The sequence below is a fragment of the Aquarana catesbeiana genome, linkage group LG04 (assembly GCF_042186555.1).
Source record: "Aquarana catesbeiana isolate 2022-GZ linkage group LG04, ASM4218655v1, whole genome shotgun sequence".
Classification (NCBI taxonomy): Eukaryota; Metazoa; Chordata; class Amphibia; order Anura; family Ranidae; genus Aquarana; species Aquarana catesbeiana.
This window is the reverse complement of record NC_133327.1, coordinates 244,129,494-244,147,616: the sequence shown is the minus strand read 5'-3', so window position 1 is coordinate 244,147,616 and position 18,123 is coordinate 244,129,494. Positions and strand designations below refer to the sequence as shown.

The 18,123-nt window shown below is 42.1% G+C and overlaps 1 protein-coding gene across 2 annotated transcripts in view; it reads right to left on the bottom strand.

Annotated features, from left to right (window-relative positions):
* The window catches only part of ACAP2 (ArfGAP with coiled-coil, ankyrin repeat and PH domains 2), a 176,500-nt gene that overhangs the window by 28,223 nt on the left and 130,154 nt on the right, over positions 1–18,123 (bottom strand). For both annotated transcript variants that reach the window (XM_073626342.1, XM_073626343.1), the window contains exons 15-17: positions 16,334–16,403; positions 8,712–8,806; positions 6,238–6,410 (exon numbers count right to left, since the gene is read on the bottom strand). In XM_073626342.1, the coding sequence (XP_073482443.1) occupies positions 6,238–6,410; positions 8,712–8,806; positions 16,334–16,403 (338 nt within the window). The remainder of the gene's footprint in view (positions 1–6,237; positions 6,411–8,711; positions 8,807–16,333; positions 16,404–18,123) is intronic.

Below are 18,123 nucleotides of genomic sequence, written 5' to 3'. Positions count from 1 at the left end.
TGACACCAGTGCTGGGGGTTAATAATGCGTTTGCTGACACCAGTGCTGGGGGTTAATAATGCGTTTGCTGACATCAGTGCTGGGGGTTAATAATGTGTTTGCTGACATCAGTGCCGGGGGTTAATAATGCGTTTGCTGACATCAGTGCTGGGTTAATAATGCGTTTGCTGACACCAGTGCTGGGGGTTAATAATGCGTTTGCTGACACCAGTGCTGGGGGTTAATAATGCGTTTGCTGACACCAGTTCTGGGGGTTAATAATGCTTTTGCTGACATCAGTGCTGGGGGTTAATAATGTGTTTGCTGACATCAGTGCTGGGGGTTAATAATGTGTTTGCTGACATCAGTGCTGGGGGTTAATAATGAGTTTGCTGACATCAGTGCTGGGGGTTAATAGTGGGTTTGCTGACATCAGTGATGGGTTAATAATTTGTTTGCTGACATCAGTGCTAGGTATAATATATTATTGCTGCTATAGTTTATCGTTTTTTGAAGTTTTGAAAGTTTGCATGCGGCCCCCATTAGATATGAAAACTTGTCATGTGGCCCTCTGCCAATTTGAGTTTGAGACCCCTAGTATAGAGAGTGTGTCTGTTTAGGCCATATGAATGATTTTGATAGATCTAAGAACTTTGAAGGTATGCACACAATAGGTTTATCAGAGCATTAACTTAGTCGGGCAGGTTTCACATACAGCATTGACTGCATTGGCTTTAATCCATAAAAAAATAAATACTTTTGTAAGGGAGAGTATTAACTCCCACACAATTACAAAGTTCACATTTCAGTACTTCACACCCTGTTTACAAGTTCAAGTTTTCACATGTCAGTATATTCTTTTCAATGGTCATGATGATTACTTAAAATTAAGCAATGCTAAACCATAAAATATGTCTGGATACATTTTTTGTTCACTTAGCATTCAGAATTTTCCTGACGTGCACTAATCTGTAACTCTGCAAGCCAGAAAAAAAAAAAAAAAACCTAGCAATTTACTAAAATATAGCAATAATTTTGTTTTTCAAGAATTGTGTCTGTTATTATAAAAAGCAATGTCGACCTTGGCCTGGGCACAGCCTCTCAATGTCTTTCAGTGAGGGCAAACCTAAGACAAGCACTGAGGATTTGTGTGATTCATGTGCACATACAGCTTAGAACACAAAGGCTAGTGCACATTTTACTTCCCCAGAAAGACAATTCCCTAGCACAGCTCCATCCACTCTGCATTTTTTACCCTCTCCTCTTCTGAAAGTATCTAATTCTTGTCTATGCTGGCAGCTCTTCTACCTCCTCCCTCATGTCCCCTACATAACCATTATATAGCTGCTAGGGGAGGAGAAATGAGGCATACTATAATCCTCTAGGAGTGCACCAACACAAGAGGTTTACATACTGTAATTGTGCCATCTCTGAACAAAGATGGCACCAGCCTCCAGTGGACAGTAGATGAAAGCGTAGTCGGGAATACTGTGATCTCACTGTGAGGTAATACCTACAAGGCTTATAAAATGCATGGTTGTAACATAAAACATATCTGATGCTAGGTCCACTTTGGTCTGCAGACATTATAAAGCCTGATCTTACTCACAAGGGAATTCAAATTGCAAGTTTTTTTTAGTAAGACAGGCCATAGACGGTGTGAATTTCTTTCCTGCAATCACAGGTTGCAGGAAAGAAATTTGCACGATTCCCCGATCAACACAGACAGTTCTGGCAGGGGAATACCTCCTGCCAAGACATTGTTTTCTCCCACAGGGAGGGCGGGGGAAGCCGTCCCTGCCGGAAGAAGACAGTTATTATTGCTAGCTGCTATAGCTGCTGCTAGAAATAAATCACAAGTAAATCGGGCAGGCTGGTTGTACCCAAGCTGTTTGATCGATCAACTTGGTACATTCAGGCTGCCAGTACACGATTCGAATCTCGGCCAATTCCTGCTGAACCAGCCGAGATTCGAACCGTCTATAGCCGGCCTTATTCTTGAATTACTTCCACCACAGTACTGTACGATGGATTTTTTAAACAAAGTCTCATAATAATCACCCAAGAGGACTTCTGTATAAGAATCTTTACTTTCGCTTATTTCTTTTCTTCTTTCCTTACTTTGAATATTATGATTGCCATGAATAACACATTTTGTGTGCCCTAACTAGTGTTTTCAAAATCTTTTTTTATTATAAATTAATAAAATGATACAGAATCATAGAATATTTTGTTAGTGTATCTTAGGTGTAAAGGATCACATCAATGGTATAAACACTCCAGCAAATGTATAGTGCTGTTTTTTTTTAGGCAGCGAAATAACCAATTATATTTCCATTGTGGAAGAGCGAGGCTCTGTCCCTATGAAATTGGAGGTAAAAGACACACAGAGTTTGCATATCTGCGGACTGCAAGACTACAGAATGTAGAGTTTAAATGAAGAAAACTGCTCTGTCAGTTTTCTCCAGGTTTTGCTAGTTCCGGATGGGATTCTGTAGTTTGGTGATCCCTGAGAGTCATGGGTGGGACAGGATCTCCAACCCTGTGTCCGGGTCTTGAGGATAGCAAGTAGGGTGTGTGCCCAGCTGCACACAGCCCATATAACGAGGGGCTGGTGAGAGCAGAAGGTGGAAGGAAGGTGGAGTTGGAGCAGTGGCTCCTAGTGAGTTTCTCTGTGTGAAGACAGAAGCAGTGTGCATTGACGGGCTTGAAACCTGTGCGCGTTTAAGAAGCCCGAAACTGTGTGCATCCAAGACTGTGGGCCTGCAAGAGCTGGTGGTTTGAGGGACCAGTACCTGTAGCAACAGTGCTGTTGAAGAGTAGCCAGGTGGGCTTGTATTTTCAGTTGTGTCTGAATGACGTTTAAACCCCTGCGTGGGGTTCCTGAGTGGACTTTTGTTTCTTTTTATCATTTAATAAACATGGGCTACCAGGCCCTTAACTATAAACGCCTGTCTGATGTGGACTTACTACATGAAAACGCATCTACCACTGAGCTGAACAATCCCCCATGCCACAGGAGCTACAATGGAAATACTGTATGTCAGTTGCGTACCATTTCAAAACGTTATCACCTTGTTTACCCCCTCAGTTTCCCTGATGTGCTTTCGGGACTGTAAGCAAGGGGGCACCCTCCTCCACATTTGGTAGACTTGGCCAAAGGTGTTTTGGTTTTGGACACGAGTCTATGCCATGATACGGTCTATGCTCAACGTCCCCTTGGCCTGTAACCTCTGGGAAGCCCTGCTACATGAACCAATCTTGTCCTTATCAAGTAAGGAGAGGAAACTAGAGGTGTTTGTGTTCCTGGCAGCCCGGCAAAACCTTGCTAGAGTGTGGGGACAAGATTTTCTTAATCTTGCTGAAGCAGAACAGAGATCTATGGGCATTAGGGTACACGAGAAGCTCACATCATTAAAGAGACACCCGCCAGTACCTCAAGGTCTGGAGCCCCTGGATTGATTACAACACTCAGATGAATATAGATCATAACTTGTTCTCTTTGTGGGTTTTTTCGGTGACAAGCAGTGAGGCCCCCCTGGTCAGCCCATGAGGGTCCCCTCTCCCTCCCCTTTCTATTCCCTTTCTCTCCTCCCAAGCGAGTTTTCCAGTTTTTTTCTTTTCTTCTTCCTTACCTGTTCCTAATTTCCTTATAATCCTGCCCAAGGTGATGAGCACATCTATCTCTCCCTACCCCGTACCCACCACTTTTGCCTTTGTGGTTGCAAGAGCTGAGGGACCTACCCTCTTTTTTCTTCTTTTTATTCCTCCATTCAGCAAGGCACTTTTTACAGCTAGCGAAAAACATTCCTGTTTCTGGATGGCTCACTGCGCTAGACCTGTACATGTTTCTCATCCCAGCCATGTCGCTGCTCTGCATATTTCATCCTAACTGATGTTCTTGGCTCGTGTATTGTGTTTTTCAAAAAGCCTGCCTTACTTTGATTTTTCATTTGTACCCCTATATTGTACTATTGCTTCCAGTTCATGGCTTTTGTATTGTTTAGGAATAACCTAAAAAAAATTTTGTGCAACAAAAAGTCATCACTTTTAAGGTTGAGACAGCTGGCATAACACTGCATTCAGTCTGAAGGAAAATTACACTCCATTTACTGATACAGACCCTGTACAGTCATCTACAATGCTAGCAGAATACAATCTAGATGTAAAAGGGGTTTTTAGGCAGCTTTAACAAACAACTCAAAGAGAATACATGTCCATGGTGATATTCTGACACAATCCTTCTGCATTTAAAAAGAAGAGTAAAACACAAGAATGGTATGATTTAGGTTTGCAAGCAACACTGTCAGTATATACTGTATGTGCAGTATGCATTAAAACAGCAGGCAAGCATAAGCTCATGTACAAACATGAAAAACCAATCACATATAGGCAGCTAATGGCTGACCATGGCCTTTATATTTGATTCTATTCAGTACTTAGAGGCTGTGTGACTACAGGCAACCAATGCACTGGCCATACTCAAATTCTACACAAGTCCAATGGACAATGCATAGTGAACACAACACTATGCTCTCTTGGAAAGGTGCCTTAGAATATATAGTAACCTGTGAACACATAATTAAAGTGGATGTAAACCCGATTCATGAAATTTGAGCTGGTCACATCTATTTGCAGTGTTTAGTTATCTTTCTTCAAAGCACATAGTCTGGCAGCTCTGTCATGACCAGTTCCTCTGTTATCAGCCTGATAACTTTTGACAAGCTCTCTGAGGCTGGAGATAGACCTGTGTGTCAGAGGAGGTTGCTACAACTAGATTAGCAGCCAGCTAAATAATTCACAGGCACACTCTGCATGAGTGGGGAGGGGGTGTGTGCCTTTCTTCCAATCAACTTTCCCACAGTGTCTAGCAATGATCTCCTCCTACAGATGAATGAGGAAGTGAAAAATTAACAGGATGTGCACTTTCTAAACAGTGGGTAAAGGTGAAGACAGCAGATATACATGTAAAACTTATGTAAGATTTGTTTCATCCCTGTGTATCATCTGTGGCTGTTCACTTCACTGGGTATATGTGAGTTTACATTCACTTTAAAGGAAAACTTTACTTTTTTTTTTTTTTTTAATTGGACTTTATTGTGAAAGCAAGCCAGCTACAAACATAATAAATATTCCTTTTTGTCATGCTGATCCCATGACTTCAGTACTTTGAGTCACTAACCACAATCCATTCAGTTATGGCAGTCCATTCCCTCCCCCACAAATACGGTGTTTTTTGAATATGTCCAGAGACAACAAGCAACTTTGCAAATATAATCTCTCACCTTTGCATTTTTCTACACTACAAAGAAGTGTCAGAGCCAGGCCAGCGTAAAGACTGCATGGTTTCTGTTTATATTTCCACTAGAACTACAGAAAAGGGACTAGAAACTAGAACTAGAAAACTGTTTTGCTTGATTCACTGGAGAACACAAAATGCTAGGAAGTAGGAGCCCCTCATAAGTTTAGCTACAGTGCAGAATGCACATCTACAGACTAGGGCTGAAAAGAAGGCAGAGGTGTATTCTGCTTTCCACAGCTACATGTTTGGAGTGACACGAGATGAAGGTATTGGTAGGGCCTAACTGAATCCACGCAGGTGGCGCCTATTTCTAGCAGTTTGTGCTCTCCAGTGATCATATGAATGCAGTACTGTGCAGAAAGCATACACATACTGTATATAAAACTCCTGGCATCTTAGACACAGGCCTAGCTGATCACTTCAGAAAATCAGCTTAACAATAAAACAAACCTCCCCTCACTGTTCTATGCTGTTCACTCATCACTGTTAAAAGGTGGTCTTATAAAACAACAGAAAGATGCATGAAGTGCTAAGGGGCAGTCTGGGCCCAGCAAAACATGAAACTGGTTTGCCATTTGCATTGCAGAGCATTCTGAATTTTGAGGACCTTCAGGTTCTATACAGAGGATCAGAGGCTTTGTGCAGGCACCTAGACCTGTGTCAAAAATCCAGCCAGTCAATGGCACTGACATTTGTGCTGACAAATTTTCGTTTTTATTCAGATGTATAAGACAGACACTAAATGCTCTGCCTATCATTAAAAGGTTACCATCTATGGTAGATTAAATAGTAGAACCATGTTGTTCGGGCAGCAATAGGTGTGTTTACTGAATACTGAGGTGTTCAAAAAGCATAAATATAAAAATTTACAGAAATTTGCATACAAAGAATTCATAAAATGAAGGATATTCATGTTATCAAATTAAGTGTACCTGAAGTACCATATTTGTAGTTACCTAATAGTCTGGTGGGCGTTCTAGAGTTTTCTTCTGCGCCTAGACTTTTGTCAGTCGAACTAAGGCGGTTGTCATTCGAGCTTTTCTTTCTTGTTACAAATGCTGATTCACGACTTAGATCCACAAACCGCTTTTCCACATACTTTGCTTTGATGTATGCTTCTTTCTCCTGTCTTTCAGCGTAAAAATAATGCTTTTGTAAATGTGTGCTGTCAGAAAAGTTTTCTCACTACGATCCCACCAGGTTATTCCAAAAATGAAATGGAAATGGTCTAACATAATTTGCTACAAGTTACTTAAACTAATGACCTCTGATCTGACCATTAGCAGCTAGATCACATGGCCATCATCTAATTAAAACACGTGGAGGACATTGTAAACAACAAGGGATAGTACAGGGTAACCCAGAAAAAAAAAAAAAAAGGTTCCGCTTTTTACATGTAACGGGACAGAAAAGAGGTAAAATGGTCGACTGAAGTTTATTACCAGTTTATTTATTTAATGGTTCTTTCAGCTGGTTTCTTGTTACAACAATCTGTTCCTTAAGGTCAGCTTCACACTGCTGCGCAAAGATGCACAGACCAACAATGCACCATTCAAGACTTGGCCGTGGCTAAAACTGCAGGGAACACACCTGAAAACTGAAGATACACCCGCACTGCGTCCAAACCATTGCACACTAGTGTGAAGATGGCTTAACATGGACTACAGTGCCACTTGAAATTTTCCACATTTTATCATGTTACAACCAAAAATGTGAATGTATTTTATTGGGATTTTAGGTGATAGACCAACACAAAGTGGCACATAATTGTGAAGTGGAAGGAAAATGATAAATGGTTTCCAAACTTTTTTACAAATAAATATGTGAAAAGTGTGGTGTGCATTTGTATTCTGCCCCCCTGAGTCAATACTTTGTAGAACCACCTTTCGCTGCAACTACAGCTGCAAGTCTTTTTGGGGAGGTCTTTACCTGCTTTGCACATTTAGAGAGTGACATTTTTGCCCATTCTTCTTTGTAAAATAGGTCAAGCTCTGTCAGATTGGATGGAGAGCGTCTGTGAACAGCAATTTTCAAGTCTTGCCACAGATTCTCAATTAGATTTAGGTCTGGACTTTGACTCTTTGACTGGGCCATTCTAACACATGAATATGCTTTGATCTAAACTATTCCATTGTAGCTCCTGATGTATGTTTAGGGTCGTTGTCCTGCTGGAAGGTTACCCTCTGACCCAGTCTCAAGTCTTTTGCTGACTCTAACCGGTTTTCTTTTAAGATTGCGCTGTATTTGGCTCCATCCATCTTCCCATCAAATCTGACCAGCTTCCCTGTGTTTGCTAAAGAAAAACATCCCCACAACATGATTCTGCCATCACCATGTTTCACAGTGGGGATGGTGTATTCAGGGTGATGTGCAGTTAGTTTTCCACCACACACCTAAAAGCGTTTTGCTTTTAGGCCAAAAAGTTCAAATTTGGTCTCATCTGCCCAGAACACACTTTTTTGACATGTTTACCAAGTCCCCCACGTGGCTTCTTGCAAACTGCAAACAAGACTTTTTATGGCTTTCTTTCAAAAATGGCTTTTTTCTTGCCACTTTTCCATAAAGGCCAGATTTGTGGAGTACGGAGTGCACGACTAATAGTTGTCCTGCGGACAGATTCTGCCACCTGAGCTATGGATCTCTGCTTCTCCTCCAGAGTTACCACGGGCCTCTTGGCTGCTTCTCTGATTAATGCTCTCCTTGCCCGGCCTGTCATTTTAGGTGGATGGCCATGTCTTGGTAGGTTTGCAGTTGTGCCATACTCTTGCCATTTTTAAATAATGGATTGAACAGTGCTCTGTAAGATGTTCAAAGCTTGTGATATTTTTGTATAGCCTAACCCTGCTTTAAACTTATCCACAACCTTATCCCTGACCTGTCTGGTGTGTTTATTGGCCTTCATGATGCTGTTTGTTCACGAAGGTCCTCTAACAAACCTCCAAGGGCTTCACAGAACAGATGTACTTATACTGAGATTAAATTACACACATTATTACACACTATTTACTAATTAGGTTCTACTAGATTTTAGGGTATCAGAGTAAAGGGGGCTGAATACAAATGCACGCCACACTTTTGACATATTTGTAAAAAAAAATTTGAAAATGATTTATTATTTTCCTTCCACTTCACAATCATGTGCCACTTTGTGCTGGTCTATCACATAAAATCCCAATAAAATACATTTACATTTTTGGGTGTAACAAGACAAAATGTGGAAAATTTCAAGGGGTATGAATACTTTTTCAAGGCACTGTATTTACAACAAAGCAGCAAAAGCTTAGCACAAAAGTGGAAATAAATTTAGTGTCACCTGCTGGATGGTAAAAGTCTTTAAAAAAGTTTTATGTATTATTTTCAATACAAAGTGAACTGGAACATCTTTACATTATATTAAAAAAAAAGCATAAAATAGCACACAGACACCTACCTTGTACATCCATTCTGAGGCTTTTTGACACCTATTTTGTCCACTTGTGCTTCATATATACTATTGATAACATCATTCCCAAGTTCACACATCAGCTATTTGAAAAATACAGAAATAACTATAAGACATATGTAGGGAACCAAAGGTCAAACTTTTCTGTAAACAGAGTTTTGTTCAGATACTTCATTAAAAGTGGTTGTAAAGTCAGAAAGTTTAACTTAATGCATTCTATGCATTAAAGCGGAGGTCTGCCGGAAAAAAAATATTAAAAGCCAACAGCTACAAATACTGCAGCTGCTGACTTTTAATATATGGACACTTACCTGTCTAGGAAGCCCATGATGTCGGCAGCCGAAGCCGATCTGGCAGTCGTCTGCTGCTGCCATCGCCATCCTCAGTAAGGGAACAAGGAAGTGAAGCCATGCGAATTCACTTCCTGGTTCCCTACTGCGCATGCGCGAGTCGCGCTGCGTGTCCTCACTGGTCTCTGCTGTGTTCTGGGACCTGTGTGTCTTCCAGAATACAGCGGGGGAGGACAGAGTAGGCGCCGGAAATGGCGTAGGTCACCGCAAACGCCGCAGTGATCTATGCCAGGAAGTGGGAGCAAATATCTGTATTAGACAGGTATCTGCTCCCTCCTCCCCCCTGAAAGGTGCCAAATGTGACACCAGTTCCACAAGTTCCTCGACCGCCCGGGACTCTCCTCCTGACTAGCTGAGAAAAGCAGCGGTGATATTGGCTCCCACTGCTGTCAAAGTCAGTTAGCCAATCAGGAGAGGGAAAGGGCAGGGCCGAACTGGAGCTCCGTGTCTGAATGGACACAGGGAGCTGTGCCTCGGCTCGGATGCCCCCATAGCAATCTGCTTGCTGTGGGGGCATTCAACAGGAGGGAGGGGCCAGGAGTGCCAAAGAGGCACCCAAGAAGAGGAGGAGTCAGTCTGCTCTGTGCAAATCCACTGCAACAGAGCAGGTAAGTATGACATGTTTTTTATTTTTTAGAGAAAAAAAAAAACTAGACTTTACAATCACTTTATAGCAGTGGTTTCATGAACTGCATTTAATTCCTATTGTTTCTTTGCTTACTCAAAATGTTGATTCTTATCCAACCAAAATCATCAATATCCTTATCAAGTCTAGCTTGATAAATACTGAGTGTAAAAGATCCCAGTCTTCATATCACACAGAGAGCAAGAGAAACATTGGAACAATGTAAGGGGAAAAAAATGAAAACGTTTTGCATAGTGCAGCCCCAATCCTCCTCTTCTCAGGTCCCCCACTGATGCTTTGGGCTCCTCCTCTTCGTCGGGTGCCCCTGTAGGAAGCAGCTTCCTATGGGGGCACTTGTGCGGCTTGCTCCCGAGCCACCTTGTCTGCATCTATTGACACAAACAGGGTGGCTCGGCCCTGCCGGCCACTCCCTCGTCACAGATGGCTCCTGCTGCTATTAATCTATGCAATGAGGAGGGACAAAGCCAGGAGATACGCTGCTCTCATGCAAAGTGATAAATCAGGATAGGGCTCACGTATGTATAAGGGGGGTGAGGGGGGACGCAACTACTTTAAGTCAGTAACAAACCAGTCAGATTTAAATCTGATGTTTGTGTGGGAGTCAGATAAGATGACACATTTTGATTTGATACAGATTAGCTTTAAGGGAGTTGTAAAGGCAGAAGGTTTATTATCTCAACCACTTGCCGTCCGGCTCATGCCAATATACGTTGGCAAAGTGGCCATCAGCGATTGCGGTGAACGAGAGCTAGAACGGGGATTTGTGTGTGTAAACACACAAATCCCTGTTCTGTCAGGGGAGAGGAGGCATATCGTTTGTTCCTAGAAAGTAGGAACAACGATATGTCTCCTCCCCCAGTCAGTCCTATCCCCATACAGTTAGAAACACTAACTAGGAAACACATTTAACCCCTTGATCGCCCCCTAGTGTTAACCCCTTCCCTGCCAGTGCATTTTTATTGCTCTGATTACTGTATAAATGTTAATGGTCCCAAAAATATGTCAAAAGTGTCCAATCTGTCTGCCGCAATACAGCTAAAAATCGCAGATCACCGCCATTACTAGTAAAAAAATATAAAAATAAAAATGACATAAATCTTTCCCATAGTTTGTAGACGCTATAACTTTTGCGCAAACCAATCAATATACGCTTATTGTGATTTTTTTTTTACCAAAAATATGTAGAAGAATACATATCGGCCTAAACTGATGAAGAAATTAAAAAAAAAAAAAAACATTTTTGGGGATATTATAGCAAAAAGTAAGAAATATTGTTTTTTTCTTCAAAATTGACGCTCTTTTTTTGTTTCTGGCGCAAAAAATAAAAACTGCAGAGGTGATCAAATACCACCAAAAGAAAGCTCTATTTGCGAGAAAAAAAGGACGTAAATTTTGTCTGGGTACAATGTCGCACGAACCGCGCAATTGTCAGTTAAAGTGACATAGTGCCACATCGCAAAAAATGGCCTGGTCATTAAGCAGCCAAATCTTCTCGTCTGTAAGCGGTTAATGCATTCTATGCATCAAGATAAAAAACCTTTTGTGTGTAGCAGCCCCCCCCCCAGCACCCCCTCAATTACCTACCTGAGCTCCTTCTCTCTCCAGCAATGTCCCCTCAGCCATCCAGTACGCTCCTTCTAATTGGCTGAGACAGAGCAGCTGCGCTTTTGGCTCCCGCGGCTGTCAAAGTCAGTCAGCCAATCAGGGGAGAGAGGAGGCGGGGCCAGGTTGGGGCTCCGTGTCTGACTTGGCTTGGGTGACCCCTGTAGCAAGCTGTTGGCTGAGGAGCACTTAAAGGAGGGAGGGACTAGGAGCAACAAAGAGGGACCCGGGAAGAGGAGGATCCGGGTTGCTCTGTGCAAAACCACTACACAGAGCAGGCAAGTATGACATGTTTGTTATTTATAAAAACATAAAAATAAAGGAGCCTTTACAATCACTTTAAGCACTGCTGACAGAACAAAGATCTGCTAAGAAGGAATGCAGCAGTGGCATAAATCTCCATTAGTCAGAATCCTCAAAAGACTTCCAATTAGACCTGTAAACATTTAATATCAGAAAAAAAGACAAAGACAAACACACTTAGATAACAAGATTCAACAGGCTGATGGAAGACATTAGATCTAAGCGAGATATGCATCAGATTTACCCACCCCGCCACCCTCTGGTGCCTCTATAGGCTCTCCCATGCAAATCGGGGAGGCCAACGTTGAAGCTAGCGGTTGCCCCGGGTTACCATAGAGGTTTTCAGAGACCTGATCATCTCCGGGCCAACTCTACGGTATTAGGAAGTGGCCGGTATTTTGTCACTTCCGGTTCCAGTTCTCTGTTTACAAGCTACTACTAGATTGTACAAGCATCAGGTCAGGGCAAAGAAGACATATGGGGTCTGATGGACCCCAGGTGTCTCAGTAAAGAGGACCTGTCACCGACGATTGTTGTCACAAGGGATGTTTACGTTCCTTGTGACAGAAAAAAAACTGATCAAAAATAAAACAAATTAAAGAGACAATGTAAAAAATAAATAATAATTAAAAACTTTTACAACTCCCTCATCCTCCCGTGCTTGTGCACAATGGCGAACGTATGCGTCGGTTCCGCACGCATATATAAATGGCGATTGCACCACACTTGAGGTATCAAGGTAAACATCAGCACGAGAGCAATAATTCTTGCCTCAGACCTTATGTGTAACTCTAAAATGGTAACCTGTAAAGGAATTTAATACGTCATCTATAGAGATTTTTAGGTACCATAGCTTAGCGCTGTTCCACAGGTGTACACATTTTTAAAGTGTGACATGTTAAGTATCTATTTTACTCAGTATAACATCATCTTTTAAATTTTACCAAAAAATGGGTATTATATTGTGTTTGTGTGCACTACAATTCGTTAGAGTGAATTTTGTTCATAAAATTTGCGTTTACAAAAAAACGCTGCACAAATACCGTGTGACATAAAAAATTTCAACTCCCACCATTATATTCTCTACAGCCTCCGCTTAAAAAACATATATAATGTTTTGGGGTTCTAAGTAATTTTCTAGCAAAAAAATTATAATTTTTTTACATGTAGGAAAGAAGTGTCAGAATGCTTTGGAAGCAGGTGGTTAAACATTTTGTTGCCAGAGCCGTTTTTGCATTTTTTTGCACACATGTAAAAAAGCAGATAATAGGTTTGAAGATTAGTTAAAGCTACCAAACATAATATATATTTTCTGAAAAGAGCAACCCGAACAATAAAATGATGATAGCTGCAATTTTTTATGTCACTAAATATTAGTGCAATGCTGCATCAAACGCACAGATCCAGTAAAAAAAAACAAAGCACTAAAGTTAATCTGAATGCACACAAAACGCAATATATTATTTTTTCTTTTTAAAGAGAGTTTTTAAGTGCCGGTTCACACAGGGGCAACTTGACTTGCAGGTTGACTCACCGAGGCGCTCTGCACACGGCTTCAGCGGCGACTTGCAAAACGACTTCTGTATAGAAGTCAATGCAAGTCGCCTGAAGTCGCCCCAAAAATACTACAGGAACATTTTTCTAAGTCGGAGCGACTTGCGTCGCTCCTATTAGAACGGTTCCGTAGTACAGAACGGGACGCGACTTGTCAGGCGGCTAAGTCGCCTGACAAGTCGCCCCTGTGTGAACCGGGGCTTACTGCCACATGTACAAAAACAAGAGAAATTATGGTTATACAAAAAAAATCCAGTATAACCATTGCTTTTCCAGCACAGGACACTCTGTCCTTATATCTTACATCAATAGTCCTACAAGTACATATAACGTTTTATTTTTAAAGAACAAGCACACGAAAAACAATAAAATAAAAACATAAGAGGGTAATTACGCAATATATTATTATTTCGGTAAAATCTAAAAGATGAGCTTGAACGGGTAAATAGATACCAAATAGATACCAAACATGTCAAGTCTTAAAATTGCATGTGCCAGAGAAGCAGCAACAAACTGGAATACACTAAATTTTTTATAAGCAATGCTTTAAAAGCCTTTATAGATCATCAGTTTAGCGTTAGCTGAAAATGATGGCCTTAGAATTACAGCTCTCTCTTCTACATAGAGGGTAACACATGGAGAGCAAACATGTGTTTATGTTCGAATGTGCAAGTACTACACGGGGGCTGGAAGCCCATTCCAAGGGACCATTGAAATGATCCACCGGACAGCTTACATCTGAAAATGGATATTCAGCTTGTGACATTAAGACTCCTTTCACACTGAGACGCCCCGGGCATCAGTGGTAAAGCAGCGCTAGTTTTAGCACCGCTATACCGTAGTTTTAGCGGCGCTATTCCGCCGCTAGCGGGACGGTTTTAACCTTCACTAGCGGCCAAAAAGGGGTTAAATGCGCTCACAAAACACCTCTGCAGTGGTGCTTTGCCGGCGGTATAGCAGCGCTGCCCCACTGCTTTCAATGGGCAGGGACGGTGTATTAGCTGCAAAGAAGTTGCTGGCAGGACTTTTTGTGACGCCCTGCCAGCGCAGCGCCCCAGTGTGAAAGCACTCGGGCTTTCACACTGGGTTTGCAGCTGAGGCTTTTTTCAGGCGCTATGCAGGCACTATCTTTAGCACTGTAGCTCCTGAAAAATGCCTCAGTGTGAAAGGAGTCTTACATGCATTTATGCAGAGTGTGTGTGTGTAAAACCCCTCTGCTGCTGCAGACAAAAGTACTAAGTCGGTGGCAGCAAAAGGGTTATTTAGTTGTGAGGGCTACCATTTTTAAAAATCTGTTACAATCCTGTCTGGCCATGGCAGCGCGTGGACAGTTCTTGTTTCCATTAACATATGTGGTGGTAGCTACCGTCATGTGTGAAGGATTAAGTGCAGAGTTAACCAGCCCAAGGACAATCACTCTCGGACCCCATACATACTATTCAATTCTCTGCAGATTTTTGTCTTCTGATTTACCAAAACCATATAATATGAGGTCAAACCTTAAGAGTTTCAATTTGTATGCAATCAGGCCAGCCCTTGCAATACGTGGTTTTGGTAAATCTGAAGACAAAAATCTGCAGAGTGTATAGGGCCTTAGTCTGCTGTAGCTGGAGTAATACACCAAACTTTTTATTTATTTAATTTTTTTAACAGGTATATTTTATACCTAATAGAAGAGAGTTGGGGAGGAATGACAAGGACTTCTCCAATTAAGTCCTACCTCACCACCAGAAACCAAATGGACTATCGCGGTACCTCATAAGATCATACAGAGTAGGTAAAATTTCAATTTATTCAAAAATAAACATTATATTATGTATGTATAGATTTCTTTTAATGTTTATTTTTGAATAAATTGAAATTTTACCTACTCTGTATGATCTTATGAGGTACCGCGATTACTCCATTTGGTTTCTGGTGGTGAGGTAGGACTTGTCATTCCTCCCCAACTCTCTTTATCACTATATGTCTGAAGGATGATGGTACCCACTAACACTTTACCCCTCTTTTCTACCCCTGTGGCATTTACTTCATATACCTAATAGAAGGATATTTTAAAGGGGAGGGGCATTTTACTGCAAGATCCACTGTGGTCCTGGAGTGGTGGATCTGCCACTTTCCCTTTACTGCAGAGACAGGAAGTGAGGAATAATCATTCCAGTGGGTAGAAAGACGGGGAGCAATTCATGTGGCACAGCAACCCATTCAAATGAATGGGCTGCCCTGCTCCAGCAAATGTGGGCCGTATGGACCGCACTAGTGTGAACCGAGCCAAATGCCCCATACACACGAGCAGAAAAAACAGAAAATGTCCGACAGGAGCTTTTCATCGTATATTCCGATCATGTGTATGCCTCTTTGGACTTTTTACGTCGAAAATTCTGACGGACCTAGAAAGAGAACCTGTTCTAAATATTTCCGACGGAACCAATTCCTATCGGGAAAACCGCTCGTCTGTTTGCTGTTCCGACGAACCAAAAACGACGTATGCTCTGAAGCAAGTACGACATGGAAGCTATTGGCTACTGGCTATTGAACTTCCTTTTTCTAGTCCCGTTGTACGTGTTGTAAGTCACTGTGTTCTTGACGGTCGGACTTTGGTGTGATCGTGTGTACGCAAGACAGTTTCAGCGGAATTCCGTCGGAAAAACCTTCAGAGTTTATTCCGACAGGAAAACCGGTAGTGTGTACAGGGCATTAGAGAGTTATGCCTTGTACACACGGGCCGAATTGCGGCCAAAATCAGCTGGTACAGTAGAAACCGGCCAACATTCGGACCGTGTGTACAGGTACTTCTCTAAGAGAAGCCAATCTCACGACCGGCTTCTGTCGAACAAGCATGCTGAAAAACCAGCAGCTGATCAGCGCTCTCAGTTAATGGCTGCAAGCGCTGACCGGTGTGTTCTGGCAGGTGGGCGGTCTCCCAGTCACAACACAATAGCTCAGCGAGGGGATCGCTGTTCTGACATAACATTGTAAGTACAGTGAGCTCCTCAATTTTTTTTTTCGTTCAGCCCGCTAGGTGTGTGTACCGGGCAGGAGTGTGTTTGTGTGGTAGTTGTATGTGCTGTGTATCACATACAAAGTCAAGGTTCCCACCTCACAAGGTACTGTATATACATTAGTACAGTATCTATGGCAATGTTGTTTAATACCTTTAGCAGCTCAGGCTCCCAGGTGTCCAGAGTTAAAGATCTCACTTTTGAAAAATGAACTCCAAGACTCCTTGCATACAAAAAAACATAACACAAAACATAAATGAAGGCTCAAACATAGTCAAGATACAACTGCAATGACATAGGTTAACTTCTCATCAAATACTGGTATTTACAGTATATCAAAAAACGGGGACATTTTGATTTTTTTTACTTTAATTTTCAGTTTTGCAATGTTTATTTTCAAGGCACACAATTTTGCTATATGTGTACTTTTGGGTGGAGGTCGATTCTGCTCACCTCCTACAACTGGGAATCACAATGAACTCATGATGTGTAGTATTATCTGTTGTTCTGCATATATAATAATACAAAAAAGATGCGGCGCTAAAGACAAATATAGTGAATATGATACAATAATCAAAATATTAGTGCAAATTGAAAATTACATGATACAATGTCCCAAAACTAATGGGATAGACAGATAGAATCCAAGGCAAACAAAGAGTCCGTGATAAATCAAGAAAGAGTGCAAAAAGGGGCCATAGCAGAGATGAGGGTGCAGTGGAGAGAATCTTCCGTAGTTCCTCACACCCGAGGTGAAATATCAAATATGCTCACCAGATCCCGTTGACCGCCATTACAGCGGTCAAAAACAGCACAGGGAATTTCGGGGCTCCCCACAACCTCAGCTCAATATTCCCGAAGGGCGACAGATGGTATCAATTTCTCTTGTGACATGATCCAGGAGATCTTACGCTTGGCCGCCCGAATGGAGACCTTGGGGAGCTTCCAGGCTTTGGCTGAGCGGGAAGGGCGGTAGGTACTGTGAGCAGCGCGGCGGCTCCGTCCAGTCCGGACACATCGGAGGGGGATGACACCCCCTCCGATGTGTCCGGACTGGACGGAGCCGCCGCGCTGCTCACAGTACCTACCGCCCTTCCCGCTCAGCCAAAGCCTGGAAGCTCCCCAAGGTCTCCATTCGGGCGGCCAAGCGTAAGATCTCCTGGATCATGTCACAAGAGAAATTGATACCATCTGTCGCCCTTCGGGAATATTGAGCTGAGGTTGTGGGGAGCCCCGAAATTCCCTGTGCTGTTTTTGACCGCTGTAATGGCGGTCAACGGGATCTGGTGAGCATATTTGATATTTCACCTCGGGTGTGAGGAACTACGGAAGATTCTCTCCACTGCACCCTCATCTCTGCTATGGCCCCTTTTTGCACTCTTTCTTGATTTATCACGGACTCTTTGTTTGCCTTGGATTCTATCTGTCTATCCCATTAGTTTTGGGACATTGTATCATGTAATTTTCAATTTGCACTAATATTTTGATTATTGTATCATATTCACTATATTTGTCTTTAGCGCCGCATCTTTTTTGTATTATTATTTATGGTGGGATTTGGAGACTAGATCTCGATGCAGGCTGCTTAGTTTTCACCACATTGTATTTTTGGTTCACCTTAAGCGCAGCTTTTATTTTTGTTCTGCATATATCCCAGGTGGAGATTCAGAGATCCCTTATACTTGCCCCATACCCAATATGGCTCCCCTTTCCATAATTATCTAGAATGCCAGGGGATTGAATTCAAAGTTTAAGCGATCCCTCATGTTTAACTATTTAAAAAGATACATCCCCACATTTGTATTCCACAAGAAACACACCTTATGGGAAGCAAACATTGTCACTTAAAAACCCTTGGGTAGGCTCATACATACTACCACTCCACCTATTCCTCCTACTCAAGGGGAGTCAGTGTTCTGGTCCATAAATCTTTGCACTTTACT